The following is a 17,305-nucleotide window of genomic DNA, read 5'->3' on the forward strand; positions in this document are numbered from 1 at the left end:
TGAATATTGAATAGCTATCTATTCAGAGAGCACTGTCCATCCTGTGTGCTGAATGAGGCAGGGGTCCTGTAGAAAAAATGGTATAATTGTGTAATTGAAGACTGCATCATAATGCTTATCTACAAGGAGGCTGAATTAAGGTTGCTCATGCAACCATAATAATTCTGGCACTTCCTAACTTCTTGAGTGCATGTCTTTGCTACCTTACTGTTCTTGTTATATAAAAATACCTAATATAGGTTGCTTCTGGGTCTGTCTTTATTCTAGGCTTCTGGGTTGTTTGGTAAATTCCTTCCACATATCTGAATTTAGATGGCATTCTTGAGGGTTTTATTTGACATCCTTCCAATAGTTGGAGTGAACTCCTTCAGCAGGTTCATGTTGTGGCCTAAATGGTTTAAAAAACCAGGAAATGCAAATCAGATGCTAATGCTCTAATTATCTGTTGGGCATGGAGGAAAAACAAACAAATAAGATGGTGTACTGGGGGAGTGTCTGCCTTAACTTGAATTTCACTCGTGTGTAAAGTTTCACGGGTGCATCGATTCTTGTAGGTGAAGGACCAGAGATGTCTAAATGGAAGAAGGGTTTTTTGGTATTTTAGAGGAAACTATTTTTAGGTACATAGTAGAACACACATTTAAGCTTGAATAAATAATGTTCATGTAACACTGTCTAAAAATATATTATATGTTAATTACATGATTAATAAATGTGTTTTGGTATAAATAGTCTTTTGAGGAAAACCATCTGCATATTAAGCCTGGTTATATATAACTGACTCATGAGGAACCTATTGTGTAAATCCTTATTCTACACACCAATGGCTTTGTGATGTTCTGCTCAGGACACCCAGAAGTGGAAGTCACTGTGTTAACCCCCTGCCTCAGCAAGCGAGAGCTGTGTTAAACTCTCTTGTCAGCTCCCTAACACTCCAGCCTGTCCGCCTTGCCAGCAAATTCCTTGAGATTCTGTCAGGCTAAACATTGCCTTGAAGGTAACAATCAGTGAACCCTAAGTTGCCCAGAGACATCTCCCTCTCCAAAATTATTAAATTTGCTGCCTCCAAAGAGACGGGGCACAAATCTGCCTGTTAACTTAGCTGAAAATTCACACTTTCTTCAGTACAACAGCACTGAGGTTTATAGTTTATGTAAAACTAAGAATAGGTTGAGTGATAAAGAACATAGATTTAAGCAATACTAAGGAAGAGTAGAAGAGACAGGTATGGTTACAAACAAAACAAAAACCACACTTTCTAGGGACTAAAATTAAATTTTTAGCAAGTTACAATCTTGGCCTATGCGGTTTTTTCACTTACCTCAGGTTACCAGCATCTCTACCTTCCCAAGCAGGAGGAGCCAGTTTTCACAGAATCATAGGATGCTGTCCCCTTTGTTCCCTAAGTGATGGAAAACTAAAATGTCTTTTTGCCCCCCTTGTATTTCCCCAAAGTCCATTGTCTTTGTCTCAAGAGCAAGGAAGACTTCCTGGGGATGGAGCTTCTGTCCCCCAGCGTGCTCACTTAGCAGTTTTCTGCTTACCTTGATTGCTTTGTTTACGTTCTGTATAAATGTACTTTCATTATCATCTGCCGATCAGACCGGTAAATCCCCATTCCTTTGTCCAGGGCAGGCTTATTTTATGCACTGCCTCTCAAATATGTTTTAAGAACATATTTCCAGGACGCATACATAATTGTTTATATACAACCCGTACATACATCATGCAATGAAATTCCTGATTAGTGCATCACCAGTTTACATACGATATCTTACAAGATACTGCCATCCTAATATGTTTCCAAAAGGTATGTTGGGGATAGTGAGTGTGTCAGGCCTGTTATGAGTTACAGTATAGTTGGCCCTCTGCTAGTGGGCACTGAGGGGCTCATAGGGGCACAGGCTAGGTAGAGCATAATAGGTCCTCTAGTGTTTAATCTGTCTATTGGGCATGTCTGTGAAATATCCATTTCTATCAAAGTCTAACTTTTTTTAGCTGCTCCTGTTCAAGTAAGTGGGAGTTTCACCACTAAATTCCATGGTAACAGGCATGAGCCCTTCATTTGGGGTAGGATAAGACTGACTGGGAAACACAGTGTAACGACAAATAATTATCATGTCTTATTTGCTTGTTCACTTTTTCTGTTTTTCTGTTGCCTCTCCAAAACTCTAGGGACCTCTCAAAATTTGAAACGCAGAATTAACAACACACAATTTTTAGTACAATATTCTAGTTCATCAGGTTTTTTTCCAAGTGATAGACTCCTAGTTAAATAGAGTGTCTTTAATTTCCTATCTCATAAGAGCCCACCTGAATAATTTTCAGTCCTCTGCTCCAGAGGCACCAACTTTCTGATTTCCTGGGGGGTGCTCTAGCCCTGCTCTTTCCCTGGCCCCACCTATATTCCACCCCTTCCCCCAAGGCCCCACCCTGCCCTGCCTCGGCTCTTCCCATCCTGCTTCTACCTGTTCTGCCCCTCACCCCTGAGCATGCCCCACCCTCCCCTTCCAGTGCCTGCTGCTGAACACCTGATAAGCAGCAGGTGGGAGGTGCTGTGGGTGATGGGGAGGAGCTGATTGGCAGGGCCCTCCCACCCACTGTGTTTTTTTTTCCCGTGGGTGCTCCAGCCCTGGTTGGTGCCTATGCTCAGCTCCTCCACCTGTGAAATCCCAGCTTTCCTAAATGCCTGCAAGAAAAGTTGAGTCTTGGAGTGTGCACACAAGGTTTACAAATCTAGGCTCTTGTGGCCCAAGGAAGGGATTGTTCTGTTTCTTAGTGGCATTGGTGCAAAGAAAACCACACGTGAGCATGAACTTTGTCTTTCCTTTAAAAATAATGTTTAAAACATTAAAATTCAAGTCTCTAGTTGATGGGAATTTTTACAGCATGGTACAAACCTTTCAAGTTTCAGTATTTTGTTTCAGAAAACCTATTGATACAATCTTGACTTAAAGAGGCATAAGTAATGCCATTATTCTGTTACTATTGTCACAGGTATTTCCTAGCTCTTGGCTCCTTCCTGCCAGAGCATCTTTGTGTTGCATACATTTTGTCACTTATTTATTTTCGTTTTTCTTCCTTCTAGTGTATGTAATAATATCAGTTTTCTGCTTGGCATCTGCAATGAGCCTGTACAACTGTCTTTCTGCACTAATTAGAAAAATATCATTTGGGCAATGCAGGTATTGTACATCTCTTTACCTTGTTATGGTTTATTTGTTTTGGATATTTTTCTGTAGCTACTAAAACTCCTGGGAGGAAATGTGCTGATGGTTTGAAAAATTACTGTAAGCTTTAAGTTTTCAGCTGCTTATGTACAGTATCCCATATTTTAGATTTATAACACAAAGTAAGGGTGCCTAGGGGGTAAGATGGGGCTCTTTAATAAAACTAAAAATGCAGAACTTTTTAAAGTAGTGGTTCCTGAGTAGTCCTTACTTACTTCATTAGGACTACTGTATGAGCAAGGAATACTAGCATAAAGAATCTGGGATGCTGAAAACCCATGGCTGAACAAACACACCTATGCTTTCTTGGTAGCAGTGGTGGGTTTAAATTGTAATGTCTGAGATGTATTTTTCAAGCTGTGTGTTACGGTCATATGGACTCATCTGTTTTCAGATATGCTGTGGCATTAGTGGTGAGCATGGAACTGCATGTGTGGCATGTAAATAATGAGTCTGCCTGATTGCACACTCTTCCTATTCCACCAGGCTCATTTTCACTACATTTAATTATAATTTTCTCTCTTTAACCTATTAAAAATGTTCCATGCACATTTCAAGCCATAACTGTCCTTCATTTGCACTGTTCTGTTAAATATCTATTTCTCCACATTTCTATAATATACCAAAAGTCATCCAAGCTATGTTTTGGGTGCCTATCCCATAAATCTAAAATGCAAAACAAGCACTGGATTGCCATAGGTACCCGTGCCTTTGCTTTTCTCCTGAGCCGTTGAGAGATTTGCAGTGTGATTACAAAGTTAGTAAATCTGGATTCTGCTGAAGCAAGTGGGCAGAGTGAGTTTCAAAATGAAGGACTCCTCAGAGAGAAAGTGCTTGTGAGCACCTCTGTTGAATTTAACTGTAAATTTTATTTGTTGTGTTGTGTTGTAGGCCTTTTTTGTATATAAGACAAATTAATTTAGCCATTTCATTTTTTAGGATTTCATGTTGCAACAAAAATATTGAAGTGAGACTTATTTTTCTTGCTGGATTCTGCATAGCAACAGCTGTTGTTTGGGCAGTGTTTCGAAATGAAGATAGGTATGTGATGATTTTGGAGAAAATTTTGAAAGGTGTAATGAAAATAACTCAAGTGTATAAATCTCCTATCCATAGAGAAAATCCTGCAGCACAGTGTTCTAAGTTTTTGTTGTTGTTAGTTTTTTAAAAAGTATATAAAACTTTACTAAACTTAATAAACAGATGAATGAAAAGAACTGGTAACATTAAAACAAAGCTATACAATTCATGTTTATATGGTTATTTGTAGTTACTAACAAAATAAATTCATAGTGGTGAGGGGGAAACATAATTCCTTCTTACTTAATGGAAGAATAAATAATAGAATATCAGGGTTGGAAGGGACCTCAGGAGGTCATCTAGTCCAACCCCCTGTTCAAAGCAGGACCAATCCCCAACTAAATCATCCCAGCCAGGGCTTTGTCAAGCCTGACCTACTGAAAGAAGGAGGAAAAAAGGAAGAAAGAAGGATGCAAAAACAGGAACATGTTGTTTGGGAAAAGACTGACTAAGCTAATAAGTCTTCCACTACCATTCTCAACTAAAAACAAGTCTCTTGACCCTGATGACTTGAAGCCTTGTGCAGAACAACATATAAGGCTAATATTAGCCTCAAGAAGCAAAGCTAAAAGAGCTGGCATACCATGGGTTGGCACAAAGTATAGCTCTACTAGTCTTTGTGGCTGAGATTTTTGGGGGGAAAAGAGAGTGTACATATGTGCGGGGCGGTGGCAGCTGTTTCATCAGTATCTTCCCATCCAGTTCATCTGTGCAGTTGATGTACTCTACAGCATGCTGGTCAGGGGAGTCTGACAATTCTGTCAGAGGAGGTTGCTCATGTGTAAATGGGCTATCTTGAAATAAGTCTCCAGGTTTTCATTAACACTGCTTCCAAACAGCTAACTTACTGAAAATTAATGTTCATATTGCAAGATGGATTGTTTACACATAAGCTCAGTGCTGCAGTTTATAAAGACAAATTGTACCTATTAGTGCTTTCCCAGTGGCTTAATTGAGGAAGGAAATGAGGAATTCCTGAGTTAATTTTGGTATGAGTAAGGAGATAGATCTCAGTACTTCAGCTTCCTGGCATTGCAATGATTTAAGATTACTCTGTTAATGTTCCATAAGTTGCTTAAATGCTGAAAAAAGCTTGATAACTAAAAAATAATGCACTAAGTGAATTTAGAATACAATATAATTTGTGCAGAGCAATTTATCTTGAGCTGCTGGCATGAATATAACACAAACTATGTATTTTCCCCATACCAGCAAAACTGCAGTTGTCTGATTGCATATGCAGTGGTGGAAACATGAAATAGTGAGGTGGTGTGAAGGTGCAGATCCCTGTCAGTAGCAGGCTCCAGGAGCAGCTTTCAAATACAGCTCTGAGGTGAAAAATTGGGCTTCAAGGTGATGAGCACTTTTTGAAAGGTGCTGAAGAACCCTCAACTTGAAGGGATCTCAGTGGGAATTAGGGACACTTGGCATTTCTGATCAGGCCCTTAAATGGACACCATGAACTTGAAATCTACTCTTAAAATAAGTTCAGAGTAGTTTCGGGTACTGCACTAGTACCTGAGTTCTACTGGCCATTTTTGTGGGGCTTACAACCATATTTTCCCATTTTTAAAAAAACTTTCTTCTCCCCCACACAATTGGGGAAACTTATTAAGATTCCAATCCTGAAACTTCTTTTGAGGTGAGTTGACTACTGCAGCCCTGCAGATTTCCACTGAGGCTCAGCATGGGCACAGCAGCCTACCCATTTCCAAGAAGTTGCAGGAATGAAGCCTGATTGCTTATACATGGTGAATAGGAAACTGACTATATACAAAATTTGAATATTTTTGCTCCTTTTTCCATTAAAGTAGTCTTAAATATTACCTGTTACAATAGCAGATAAAAGACTTAGTTAGAAGTGTGACTTTATAAGTTAAGACAGTGCTCCATGAATGAACATCAATAAGTAGGTATAAAAACTAGACTTCAGTCATTGTTATAATATCTTGATGTAAGATTATAGAATTTGGCTTTTCTTCCAACAAGACCAAACAAACCTACAGTACTCTGAAAATATAGAAAAATAAAATGTAAAGAAGGTTCATTTTTTATTTGTAGGTGGGCTTGGATTTTACAAGATATCTTGGGAGTTGCTTTCTGCCTAAACTTTATTAAAACACTGAAAATGCCCAACTTTAAGGTACAGTAAACAGTTTACCTAAATAAAGCATGTTGGTATGCACGTAGAAATACTAATAACCGGAGGTAAATTAAAGAATGAAAAATGTTTCCTTTTTTCCAAAAACATTAAAGTTAGCAAAAGGACTCACCAGAATGTTTTTTATAAATCATAAACTAAAACTACCAATAGAAAATGTTTTCATAAATTTTATGAGAGAATATTAAAGGTAACTTCTAGGCATTTAGTAAGGATTGATGTATTAATGAGAATTATCATGCAGTCTTTGAAAATTTGTGTTTAATGTTTCCTTCTCTGTTTGCCAGTCATGTGTGATACTTCTAGGTCTTCTTCTTTTGTACGATGTATTTTTCGTCTTCATAACTCCATTTATCACCAAGGTAGGTCCACAGTTTTGATAGATTTGTGGTATGGATGCCTGCTGGTGCATTTTATATTTTGTGGATTGAATTTTATGCATTTAAATATTGTCCGGACATGGCTACCATTCTAGGTGCTCAAAGTCTGTTACTCCCAAGAGTTTGTCTGTTAAGTTATTTCTCCTCAGTTTCTCAGTCTACCAACATCTAAATGAAGGGTTGCACAGGAATGTTTGTCTTATTAATTTAAACTTCAAAACAAAGGGGAAAGAATGGAAACAATGTAGCGAAAATAAGGTGGATCCAAGCAAAATGCAGCCTAGGGGGTGGGGATGAGTAGCAGTAGATACATCCAAAGGGATTATAGTAGAAATAGGAGGTAAGGAGCATTGATATAGTGGCAGGGGAAGGGAACCAGCCTCAGGATGGTCATTAATCCTTCAAAAATGGATCTCACAGTAAATTATTGTATATCTGTTTTGTGCTACAGCCCCCAAAAGCCTGCTCTGTTTTTACTTGCTATAGTCGACATTCTAATAAATGCTGTCAGTGTCATACAGCAGCCTGCTGTTTTCCAAATTCTCAGTTTTATTACTGCATCCTGTCTAAATTCTGACTTTTATTACTGTACCCCATCCTTTGCTTTCAGACCCTTATGTATCAGTTGAGGTTTTGGCGCTTTGTAGAATGCGGATTCTTTAACGTGCTGTGGCACAAATTACTTGCAAGTGCCCACATTTCAAAGTAGAAAGAACAAGGATACAATGGCAGAGGAGTAGATTGCTGACAGATTCTTCAGCTAAATAAAACTTTAGCTGCTTTCATCAGAAAACAAACTATAGTAGCCAGTTTAGGTCTGACTGTGTTTTTAATACAAAACAAAAGCATAAATCTTTACTTCATTAATCTGTGCACTTCACTGGAATTTGAACAGCTTCTGTTTTGGATCAGTGCATTCCATTTTGAATGGGTTTGCTGGATGATGTCCTGGACAAAATAATCCTGCATACAGTAGTACATTAAGAGGATTATAGGACACTGAGGTGCAAGCAGCAATTCTATCTGTAATATTGAAGTGTTATACTATATACTTAAATAAGTATTAATTCACTAATTTAAAAATAACCTTAAATTTCAGAATGGGGAAAGTATAATGATTGAAGTTGCAGCTGGTCCTTTTGGAAACAGTGAAAAGGTATGAATAGTCTTTTTCTGTAGTATGAATGCAATGTGAATACATATGTGCAGGATATTACACTAACTGAATTAGCTATGGAAAGTCAGTAAATTCAAGTTTTTCAAATTCAAGCTTTTCGGTATAATTTTCTCACAAAATATAGCCAGCTTTTGCTACTTTTGTTTAAGTATTAAATACCTGTTGACTTGGGTTTGATCCTAGAATGATGGAAACTTGGTGGAAGGCCCTGCTGAACGCTCAGCTCCCCATGAGAAAGTAAGGATTGTATTTCAGATATGTTCACTGGACTTTAAATTGCATCCTCTGAAAAGGCTATTCTTTTGGGGAAAACCTGACTCTCAAAATTTTCCTCTTCAGGGCCTGGATATCATTGTTCGTCAATAGCTTATAGTCAGGATAACAATACATATCTAATATTCCCATTGTTTGTGGTTACATTGTTCTTAATTTTTTTCACTTTATATGATCTGTAAAATTGCAAATCCATTTTTTTCTACTCTAAATCTTAAAATCACATTTTAAACTCAGTTTGTTGGTTCCTGTTTTCTTAATTCAGGTTCTTCCTAATTTGATGTTTTTCAGAAACTAGATGAATAAGTAGTTCTAATATCATTTTAATGTTTCTTTAAAAAAATTATACGATTTAGATTGGACTTATGTGGGATTTAAAAATATTGTTTTACAGTTACCAGTCGTTATTAGGGTACCTAGACTTGAATACTCTGCACTGGCGTTATGTGGAATGCCATTTTCACTACTGGGTTTCGGGGACATCATTGTACCAGGTAAAGAAATGTTTTTGGCAGCTATAAACAAAACTATCTGTGAACCTTTTTCAAAATAACCTGATTTTCAAAGTGGATTTTCTATATTTCAGGCCTGCTCCAGAGTTTAATTCTGATTTCTAGCTTTTGATCTATGTACATGCACTGTAAAACAATCTGTATTTTTACAATCGTCTGTAGTCTAAATACAATTGGTATTTTAAGATTTGTAAAACAATCTGCTTTTTTATATATATATATATATATATATATAAATAAAAATAATTATTTTACAAATATATATTTTCATGGCACTTGTATTTGTAGAATATAGTGCCATTAATAATAGTCAGGATCAGTGATCTTAAATCAAGCTGGTTTTTACAGGAAATGTAATATGGCAAAGGATTATCATCACTTAATTTCTAATTATATGATGTATGGTACAATACAAAATCCTCATTTTAAAAGAGCAATTTATACTACATAAAATTATTTCTACAGTATTTATAGAAGGAGAAAATATATTTGCATTTTAATCAACATCATAATAATAATTAGCGCTCTTCATCAGTAGATCTCACAGCACTTTACAAAAGATTAGAAGGGCTTATCTTGTGAAAACCTGAGTGCTGCACCTGGCTCTGCCATGGACTTTGAGACCTTGGGGAAATCACTTAACCTCTGTCTGACTTTCTCATCTGTAAAATATGAGTGTTAATTTTTCTCTACTGTCCTGAGGCAAAATTTAATTCAAGTGTGTTGAGAGTCTTTGATGGAAGGCACTGCATACGTGCAAAGTATTGGGTGTTTGTTACTACTGTGCAGATCTGTCACTTATATTAAGTGGAAAGCACATTAGCTCATTTAAATGGGGATATTGACTTTAGAGACAGGCTTATTCTAGAGCCATGTCTACACTGAAGGTGCTATAGCAGCATAGCTATAGCATCATAGCCATGCCACTGTGATTCAGTACAGTGATGGAAGGGGGTTTTCTGAACAACACTAGCTAGGTCAACAGAAGCATTCTTCTGTTGAACTAACTCTGTCTACTCTGTGGTTAGGTTGGCATAGCTACGGGAGTCGGGTGTGGATTTTTCACACCCGTGAGCACAGTAGCTATGTTGATGTACGTTTTTAAGTATAGACCTGGCCTAAGATTTCTTAAATAAAACTAATTGTCTTCTAGCTGTCCACGGTATTTAACTTAACTATAAAATTGTAACTGTTTTCTTCCATATTGTTGCTCTAATGGGAAGTATGAATGTAAATTCATGTTATGGCAACTTAAACTTCTTCCAATAAATACTTTCTGCATGTTCTATCTTTAGGTCTCCTGGTTGCCTATTGTCGAAGATTTGATATTCAGACAAGATCATCTTCTGTATATTATGTTTCCTGCACCATAGGTAAATAATTTTAATACAGTATTTTGGCAAAGTGTATTTTTCTGTAAACTGCTTTTGTGAGATTACTACATCATTTTCTTCAATTTTACAAAAGTGAATACTGCCAATATTTTAATCTCTAGTTTTGTTTTACTTGCCTGTATCGGAGTTGCATCGTTATAGAAATCAGTACTCTTGAAAATGTCAATGAATATTTAAAGTGTACTGAAATTACTATTTTTGCACATTTCCATAAACAAATGGAAAATCCTGTAATAGCTATAGTATTAGTCCTGTATGCAAGGGATATCTGTAATACATTGAGTGATGTACTGCTGTATACTATTCAGTAGCTGTCCTGAATTTTTTTAATAGCTTATGCTGTTGGCATGGTGTTGACTTTTGTTGTTCTGGCACTGATGAAGATGGGACAACCAGCTCTTCTCTATTTGGTACCATGTACACTCCTTACCAGCTCACTTGTTGCCTGGAGACGCAAGGAGATGAAGAAGTTTTGGCAAGGTAGCAGCTATCAGGTAAGTAGAATACATTCAAAACTGTCACAACAGTTTTGTAACTTTGTGTGTATTCTTCCTTGAATAAGTATGTGGTAATATATTAGTAGCCAGTCACTTTACATCTGTATTAGTGGTTATTACTGCATTTCTTTAATTAACAGAAAAAGCCTTTTGTAGAAGCTAAGTATATTTTAGTCTATAAGTCAACTTGATAGAACAAGATTTAAAGGAAAATACAGATATTTGGCTCAGTCCAGTAATATGAAACATCAAAACAGATGACATTTTTCACATGAATACAATAGGAATTGTGCCAGAATGTGTATTATTTTCAACACTTTGCATCAAAATGATGGCTCAAAGATACTATCATTTGGAACACTGAATATGGCACCTAAATGTTAAATTGGAAACCAGTTTCCAGTCTGCAATAGTTTTGTATTAGAATACGCTTTTAAAAAAAAATTGGACACACATTAATGTTAGTTTAGAAACTAATATCTAATGTTTTCTGCATTGGTCTTATGCTGTCATGATCACAAATGCCATTCTGCAACAGAGTGACCATTTGTGACCGGGGGGGGGGGGGGGGGGGGGTTTAGAAATATCAATTACAATCAAAATCTTGTGTCTCACTCTGTCAGCACAAAGCAGTTGTAAACTGGCACTTTGAGGATTTCCCCTGCCTAAATTGATTCTTTCTTGGGTGGTGAGAATTATAGTGGGTCATATGGCATTCACCTCTTGGCTGCTGGCACAAGGCACCAGGCCCATGGAAAGGGGTCACAGACAGAACATCTCTATGTCCCTGCAATCTCTTGGGAGCTGTTGGTAGCTAGCATATGTAAAAAGAGCCTTGATGTTACTCTGATTTATTCTGGCAACTGGCTCAGCAGTAGGACAATCCAAGAATACTGGGAGAATTTAAAGGTGTCTTAAAGCCATCTTTGTATCTCCTTCCACGGGGTTGTGTGGTAGCTCTGGCCAGAATATGGACCGCTATTTTCAAGAACAATTGATTTATGTTGAGAGAAATTGCTCTTACTAACTGACTTTCAGATAGCTGTGTTAAGGAAAGCGGGAAGAATTTTTTTTTTTGCTAATATATAATATAGGATGACACTCATCCAGATGTAGAGCTGACATGGCATGGAGGTAACCTCTCTATATTGCCTGTCTACTGCCTGTGGGAGTAGAGAGTTATAGTTAACTTCATTCAGAGAGAACAATATAATGTTCCTCACTTAAGTTGTTAGTATGTTTGGTCTAAAAACTTCTAGTTTTTTAGCTACCAAAAATTTTCCTCACACTTCCTCTAACAAAATTCATACTTGGAAGGGTTATATTGCCATAGTAGTTATTTTATGTACTTTTTCAACGGTGGGGTTGGTTGGTTTGTTTTTGTTTTTTTTAGGATTAAAACTGCTCTGAACTTGGCCCTGTTATTGGATCAAAGTTTGGCGCACACACACAAATTGATTTACATATTGGAGATCTGGCTGAGATTTAAACATTCTGTGTGATCTTAATGAGACACTTACTCAATTTCTTCCGTATAGTTTTAGGATTTCTTTGCCTTTATTTCACCCAATTTATATTTTTCAGAGGATCTTATTCAATGCATCTTCAGATTCAGAGAATCCTATATATCTCAGATCTTTATTACATAGTTTAACTTCCTGCAGTATATGCATATTCTGTATTTTGAACTAGAAATGGTTTCTTTACATACCTTTTTATTTTAAAAAAATATATTGGGGCCAAATCTTCAGTCGCTAATGCTCAGTGCAGCTGGAGGAAAGGTGTGTTTTCAGCCACCTTTCGAGTAAACTTGAGGCCTGTGGGGGCTGAAATAGCACTGGAATACATTAGCTGGAGCAGTCCTTACTGGGCTGGATGGGGACCCTTGATGTACCTGCTGCACACGCTTTATGCCTGTGAGGATTCGCTCACACTGAGAAAATCACCTTTGAAGATGCCTAATATCTTGTCATTAATGTATAATGTAAGCTAGACTTGGTCGTTTGACACAATAGCTCTGGTTTTCTAGATGCTGTTATCACTAAATAATTCTTTTGTTGTTAGTTTTGTCTTGAAACATTCCTGTTGTGTATGACTGTAATAATGGAGTGAATTTCATTTAGGTGTTGGACTCCTCCAGGAAGCCTTTGCTACAAGGTGTGATATAGTCTTCTTTTAGTGAAATTTGTATTAATCTGCTCATCCGTTCTTTTCTTTTGCTTTCTCTTTTTCAATCTTTTTTTCCACCTGCTTTCCTTCCATTTTTGGATATAATTCATTTAAAATATAAGGCAGATGAGAACTTCTGATTATATACTTTAAGAAGTATAAGAGTCATGAAGATTTCAGCCTTAATGTGGAATTTGAATAATTAGGCAAACTACTGGTAATAACTGTATCAAAAATGAGTATTACTAAAGGACAGAGTCTCCCCCCCCTCCAAAAAACAACAACCAAAAAACAAATTGTACACATTTTCTTACCCTACCTGAGTGAAAAGGTAGCTAATGGCAGTGGCAGCAGCCACTTTCCACTACATTGCCACAGAAATAAAAACATGTCATGGAACTAACTGAAGGATGTCCTTCTGTTGTCTTTCCCCTAACAACCCCCATGCTTTGTCAAAAATTAAAGTATGCCCTTTTTTGACAGAGGGTGAGAATGTTTTTTAAAAATTCTAACATGTAAAATTGAAGACATATTACGAGAGTTATTCTGCTCTCTAGGTATCACATTTTTCCTGAGAGTATTGTTAAACTTAGTCTAAATTCAGGGCACATGCAGGCTGAGAGCAAGTGGAAGCATGTTTCATAAGAGTGGTGGAGAGGCCGTGTGTACCTCACTACTACTCAATACATCAGATCTCCATGGATGCCATGAGAGTCACTGGATTGGTGTTTGATTACACTGCTTGCTATCCTTACCTGTATGATACCCCACAGATATTTCCATCTGGCTCAGTGCCTCATATAATTCTTGTATACTACTGTCTGTGTGTGTGTGAATATTCTCTCATAGTCATTACTAGGTAAGAGCTTCCATGTCCAGCCATATATTGTGCTGCCTTTCTTGACTGTCTTGGATCCTGTAATGACCATGGTTCAGCACAGTACCCTGCCTCTTATTTGTTACACATCTTTTTCAAAGCTTACAGGAGGATGATTAAGCAGTTTTATTCCAAAGCCTGAGATGAGTATCTTCGCCCTGGTCTACACTGGGGGGTGGGGATCGATCTAAGATTACGCAACTTCAGCTACGTTATTCATGTAGCTGAAGTCAACATACTTAGATCGACTTACCATGGTGTCTTCACCGCAGTGAGTCCACTGCTGCCGCTCCTCCGTCGACTCTGCCTGCGCCTCTCGTGGCGCTGGAGTACAGGAGTTGATGGGAGCGCGCTCGGGGATTAATTTATCGCGTCTAGACTAGCTGCAATAAGTCAATCCCTGCTGGATTGATCGCTGCCCGCCGATCCAGCAGGTAGTGAAGACATACCCTAAGTGTGCAGTATCTGGAATAACATGCTACTTCACACACATACAGCTCTTGGTTATTAACATTAATGGTAATCACTTTGGCCATAATTCCAAATATAATGCTAAAAATGCATGCCTGACTACATAATGTAAATTAATTGCTTTTCCTCTGTTTACTTTTTTTGTGTTTATCATTTTGAGAAGGATTACAGTGTGTGAGCAATATACATTTTCCAATCAAATTTCATGGAGATTTTTAGAATGCAGATGTAGTGGTCTTGTACTGGAATACTATCCACAGTCTCCGCTCATTATTATGCTTTCTAAAAACATCCGGATTTTTATTTGCTAGTAGTCTGAACTAACTCTGAAGGGGGACTGCACACTATTGGGCAAATATGGTGTTTTGAACCCTGATCTATCTTCCTCTCCTCTGAAAACAGAAACAGAAAATTAAATACAGAACTTGCTTAAGCAACATTAATAGTCAGATCAAATTTCACAGAAGTAAAGAGTCAGCTGAATGCTACAAATCCAAGATTACTTGTATTGTTAAACTGTGTGTGTTTGTTTAGTAACTAGGCGGGAGTCTTAAAATGCAAATTAAAATGGGATGGGCAGCCTAGATTTCTAACCTTAAACTCATTCACTTTCGCCCTCTTTCCTCCTCCCTTCACTCTGCCACAAGAGTACATGTTCTTATTTTTTGGACAGTGTTATCAGCATGAATTTTCAACCTCTCCTGTGGAATTCTTGAGGTTACATTGAGAGAGTTTTTGAGGCTCAAGTCTTAGAAATGAGCATATCAGCATACATCTCACAGGTCACAATGATGCAACCTTACTTTCAGCTTCTGACCTTTTAAGGTGTAGTCTGCTGGGAATTGTAATGAATCATTGCACACAGGAAAAGCTTTCATGACTCACTAAAATACATGATTTACTTGGAAAAGTAAATTGTTCATTTTTTAAGTATGCAGCAATTCTGTGTAAGGTTGCATAGCTTTTTAAAAAATGAGTTGGGCTTTTGGATTGCTTATGTTTCACAGGTGTAGCTAAATGGAAAATGTGGTTTTTGTTTTGGTGGGTTTTTTTTTTTTTTTGGTCTGATATTTATCACCAATTATTGATTTAATTCAAATATTTTTCCATAACCTGTTTTACTGCGCTTGTATTAGCGGAGCCTATAAAATTGTTCTTGGTGTTTTTAAAGTAAAACTTCTCCCACTGGAGAGAAAAAAATGCAATATTAACTGTATAATCTCTGAGAGACTTAGGAAATCATTGTTTTCTCTCTCCAAATTTTTCCCAGCCTGTAAACATAAGTCATTGGCTTGTGTGGTGAGCCCTTCCTCACCCATCTGTCTGTTATACTGGATATTGACAAACAAGTACAGTATATGAATAACATGACATGTTGCACAATGTATGCATTTTATTAGTTCTGTAACTTAAATCACACAAGGTCATAATTGCAAGCTACAGATTTGATTAACTAGCGGTAGTTTCTTATAACATCATCAGACTTTAGCATTATGGTGCGCATATCTACATGTACATTTTATAAGGTTGGGGGGATTTTTTAATTGGTTTGAGTTTGGGATGACTGACTTGTTCACAGGCAAGTTAGCTGGTCATTTGAAACAGGTGCCAGAAAAACCTTTATACTACACCATACTATTAAGTATTCTGTATCTGCCACATCAGATAAAATCTCTAAAAATAATTCTATCATACTTTTAGTTGGCACTTTAACTTTCCACTTATTAAAGCCAGGTTTCCTGAGTTACTACACAAACCCCCAAAACAGAAGAAAATTATAACACATTTTAAAAACGACCTAATTGAGTTTTTCCATGTACAAAAATGTCACTATCTTAAGGTTTGATATCTTAGGACCTTTCAGAGCTAGAAACAAGTGTTGTGACCCAGGACTTTAACATCTTGGGTTAAGTATCTCATTGCCTGTTGTGGTAGAAATAGGAGCTTTGTGTCACTATAAATGGGAGAGTCTCCGCTTTTCAGTGTTGGACTCAGCACTTGCCTCTGGCTTGAGAGGATCCTGTGATATTGGACCCTAAAACTGTCACACTTACATATGGAAAAGCTCTATTAGGTACCTTATGTTTCTCAAATATATTTATCATTTGTTTCTTCCCCCAGTATCTGCTCATTAGGGGATCCATGGTAACTTCAACACCCTTATTTACAGATTGGAAGGGATTTGAAAAAGAGCTTCAATAACCATCGTTCAGTTAACCAAAACAGTTCAAAAATAGTTTCTATTTAAAAAAAAAAAAAAAACATACAAAATACATGGTCATGAGTAGTGCAGCCATCCTGAAAACATGAGGCAAAACATTTTTATACCACATCATACATATAGTATATAAGAAATAATACAGGATCCTGAAATGGAGTTTATAGAACATTTATTCTGAAGAAATTGCCTGTCATTTTAAGCAATCTGCAATACTCCCATTCATTCTGTATCTGGCATTTGGATCTTGGCAGATGTGAGGGGGGGTGTGTGTGTGTATAATATATATACATCAGCTGTGTCACTATTGTTAATATGTGCCTAATCCCAAACCACCTGATGTCATTGAAAAGGCTCCCATTGACTTCAGTGGATTTTGAATTGGTCCCATAATTAACACTGGCTTGTTTAGCAGGATTTTTTTAAACAGTTAATAAGTTCTCTTCCAACTCAGTGTTGCATGTATGATCTCAGACTAACTGGGATAGAGGAGGGTATGCATCATTAACAGAGTGATGTGGTAGTGCTTGATTTGACTTCTGATGAAAGACATGTAAAATTTTTTCACCATTCTGAACATAGATTCCAAAGCTTAATTTGTGTAGTCATGCCTAGGAGGGGCTTTGGCTTTGGGTGATTTGTCAGAACACTGGATTTTTGCATCTGTAGAATCACAGAAAGCTCTTGATGTGTCTTTTCAGATCAGATTGCAAAGGTGAAATCCTGGCTCTGCTGAAGTCGGTGAGAAATTTTCCACTGATTTCAGTGAGTCAGGATTTCACCCTGAGTGTATGTATGTGCATGTTACAGGTACAACTAAAAATGCAATTATACCTTTGTTATGCCTTGCTTATTACTTATCAATG

General features: G+C 37.2%; 1 protein-coding gene across 3 annotated transcripts in view; it reads left to right on the forward strand.

Moving 5' to 3' along the window:
* Positions 1-17,305, forward strand: part of SPPL2A (signal peptide peptidase like 2A) — a 47,797-nt gene that overhangs the window by 26,266 nt on the left and 4,226 nt on the right. The window contains exons 7-16 of one of the 3 annotated variants that reach the window (XM_074966397.1): positions 3,089-3,185; positions 4,170-4,271; positions 6,372-6,453; positions 6,759-6,833; positions 7,951-8,007; positions 8,212-8,265; positions 8,696-8,795; positions 10,109-10,186; positions 10,541-10,701; positions 12,828-12,861. In XM_074966397.1, the coding sequence (XP_074822498.1) occupies positions 3,089-3,185; positions 4,170-4,271; positions 6,372-6,453; positions 6,759-6,833; positions 7,951-8,007; positions 8,212-8,265; positions 8,696-8,795; positions 10,109-10,186; positions 10,541-10,701; positions 12,828-12,861 (840 nt within the window). The remainder of the gene's footprint in view (positions 1-3,088; positions 3,186-4,169; positions 4,272-6,371; positions 6,454-6,758; positions 6,834-7,950; positions 8,008-8,211; positions 8,266-8,695; positions 8,796-10,108; positions 10,187-10,540; positions 10,702-12,827; positions 12,862-17,305) is intronic. The other 2 variants (XM_074966396.1, XM_074966398.1) reach the window with 2 other exon arrangements.

Source organism: Natator depressus, chromosome 10, assembly GCF_965152275.1.
Source record: "Natator depressus isolate rNatDep1 chromosome 10, rNatDep2.hap1, whole genome shotgun sequence".
In the NCBI taxonomy this organism is placed as follows: domain Eukaryota; kingdom Metazoa; phylum Chordata; order Testudines; family Cheloniidae; genus Natator; species Natator depressus.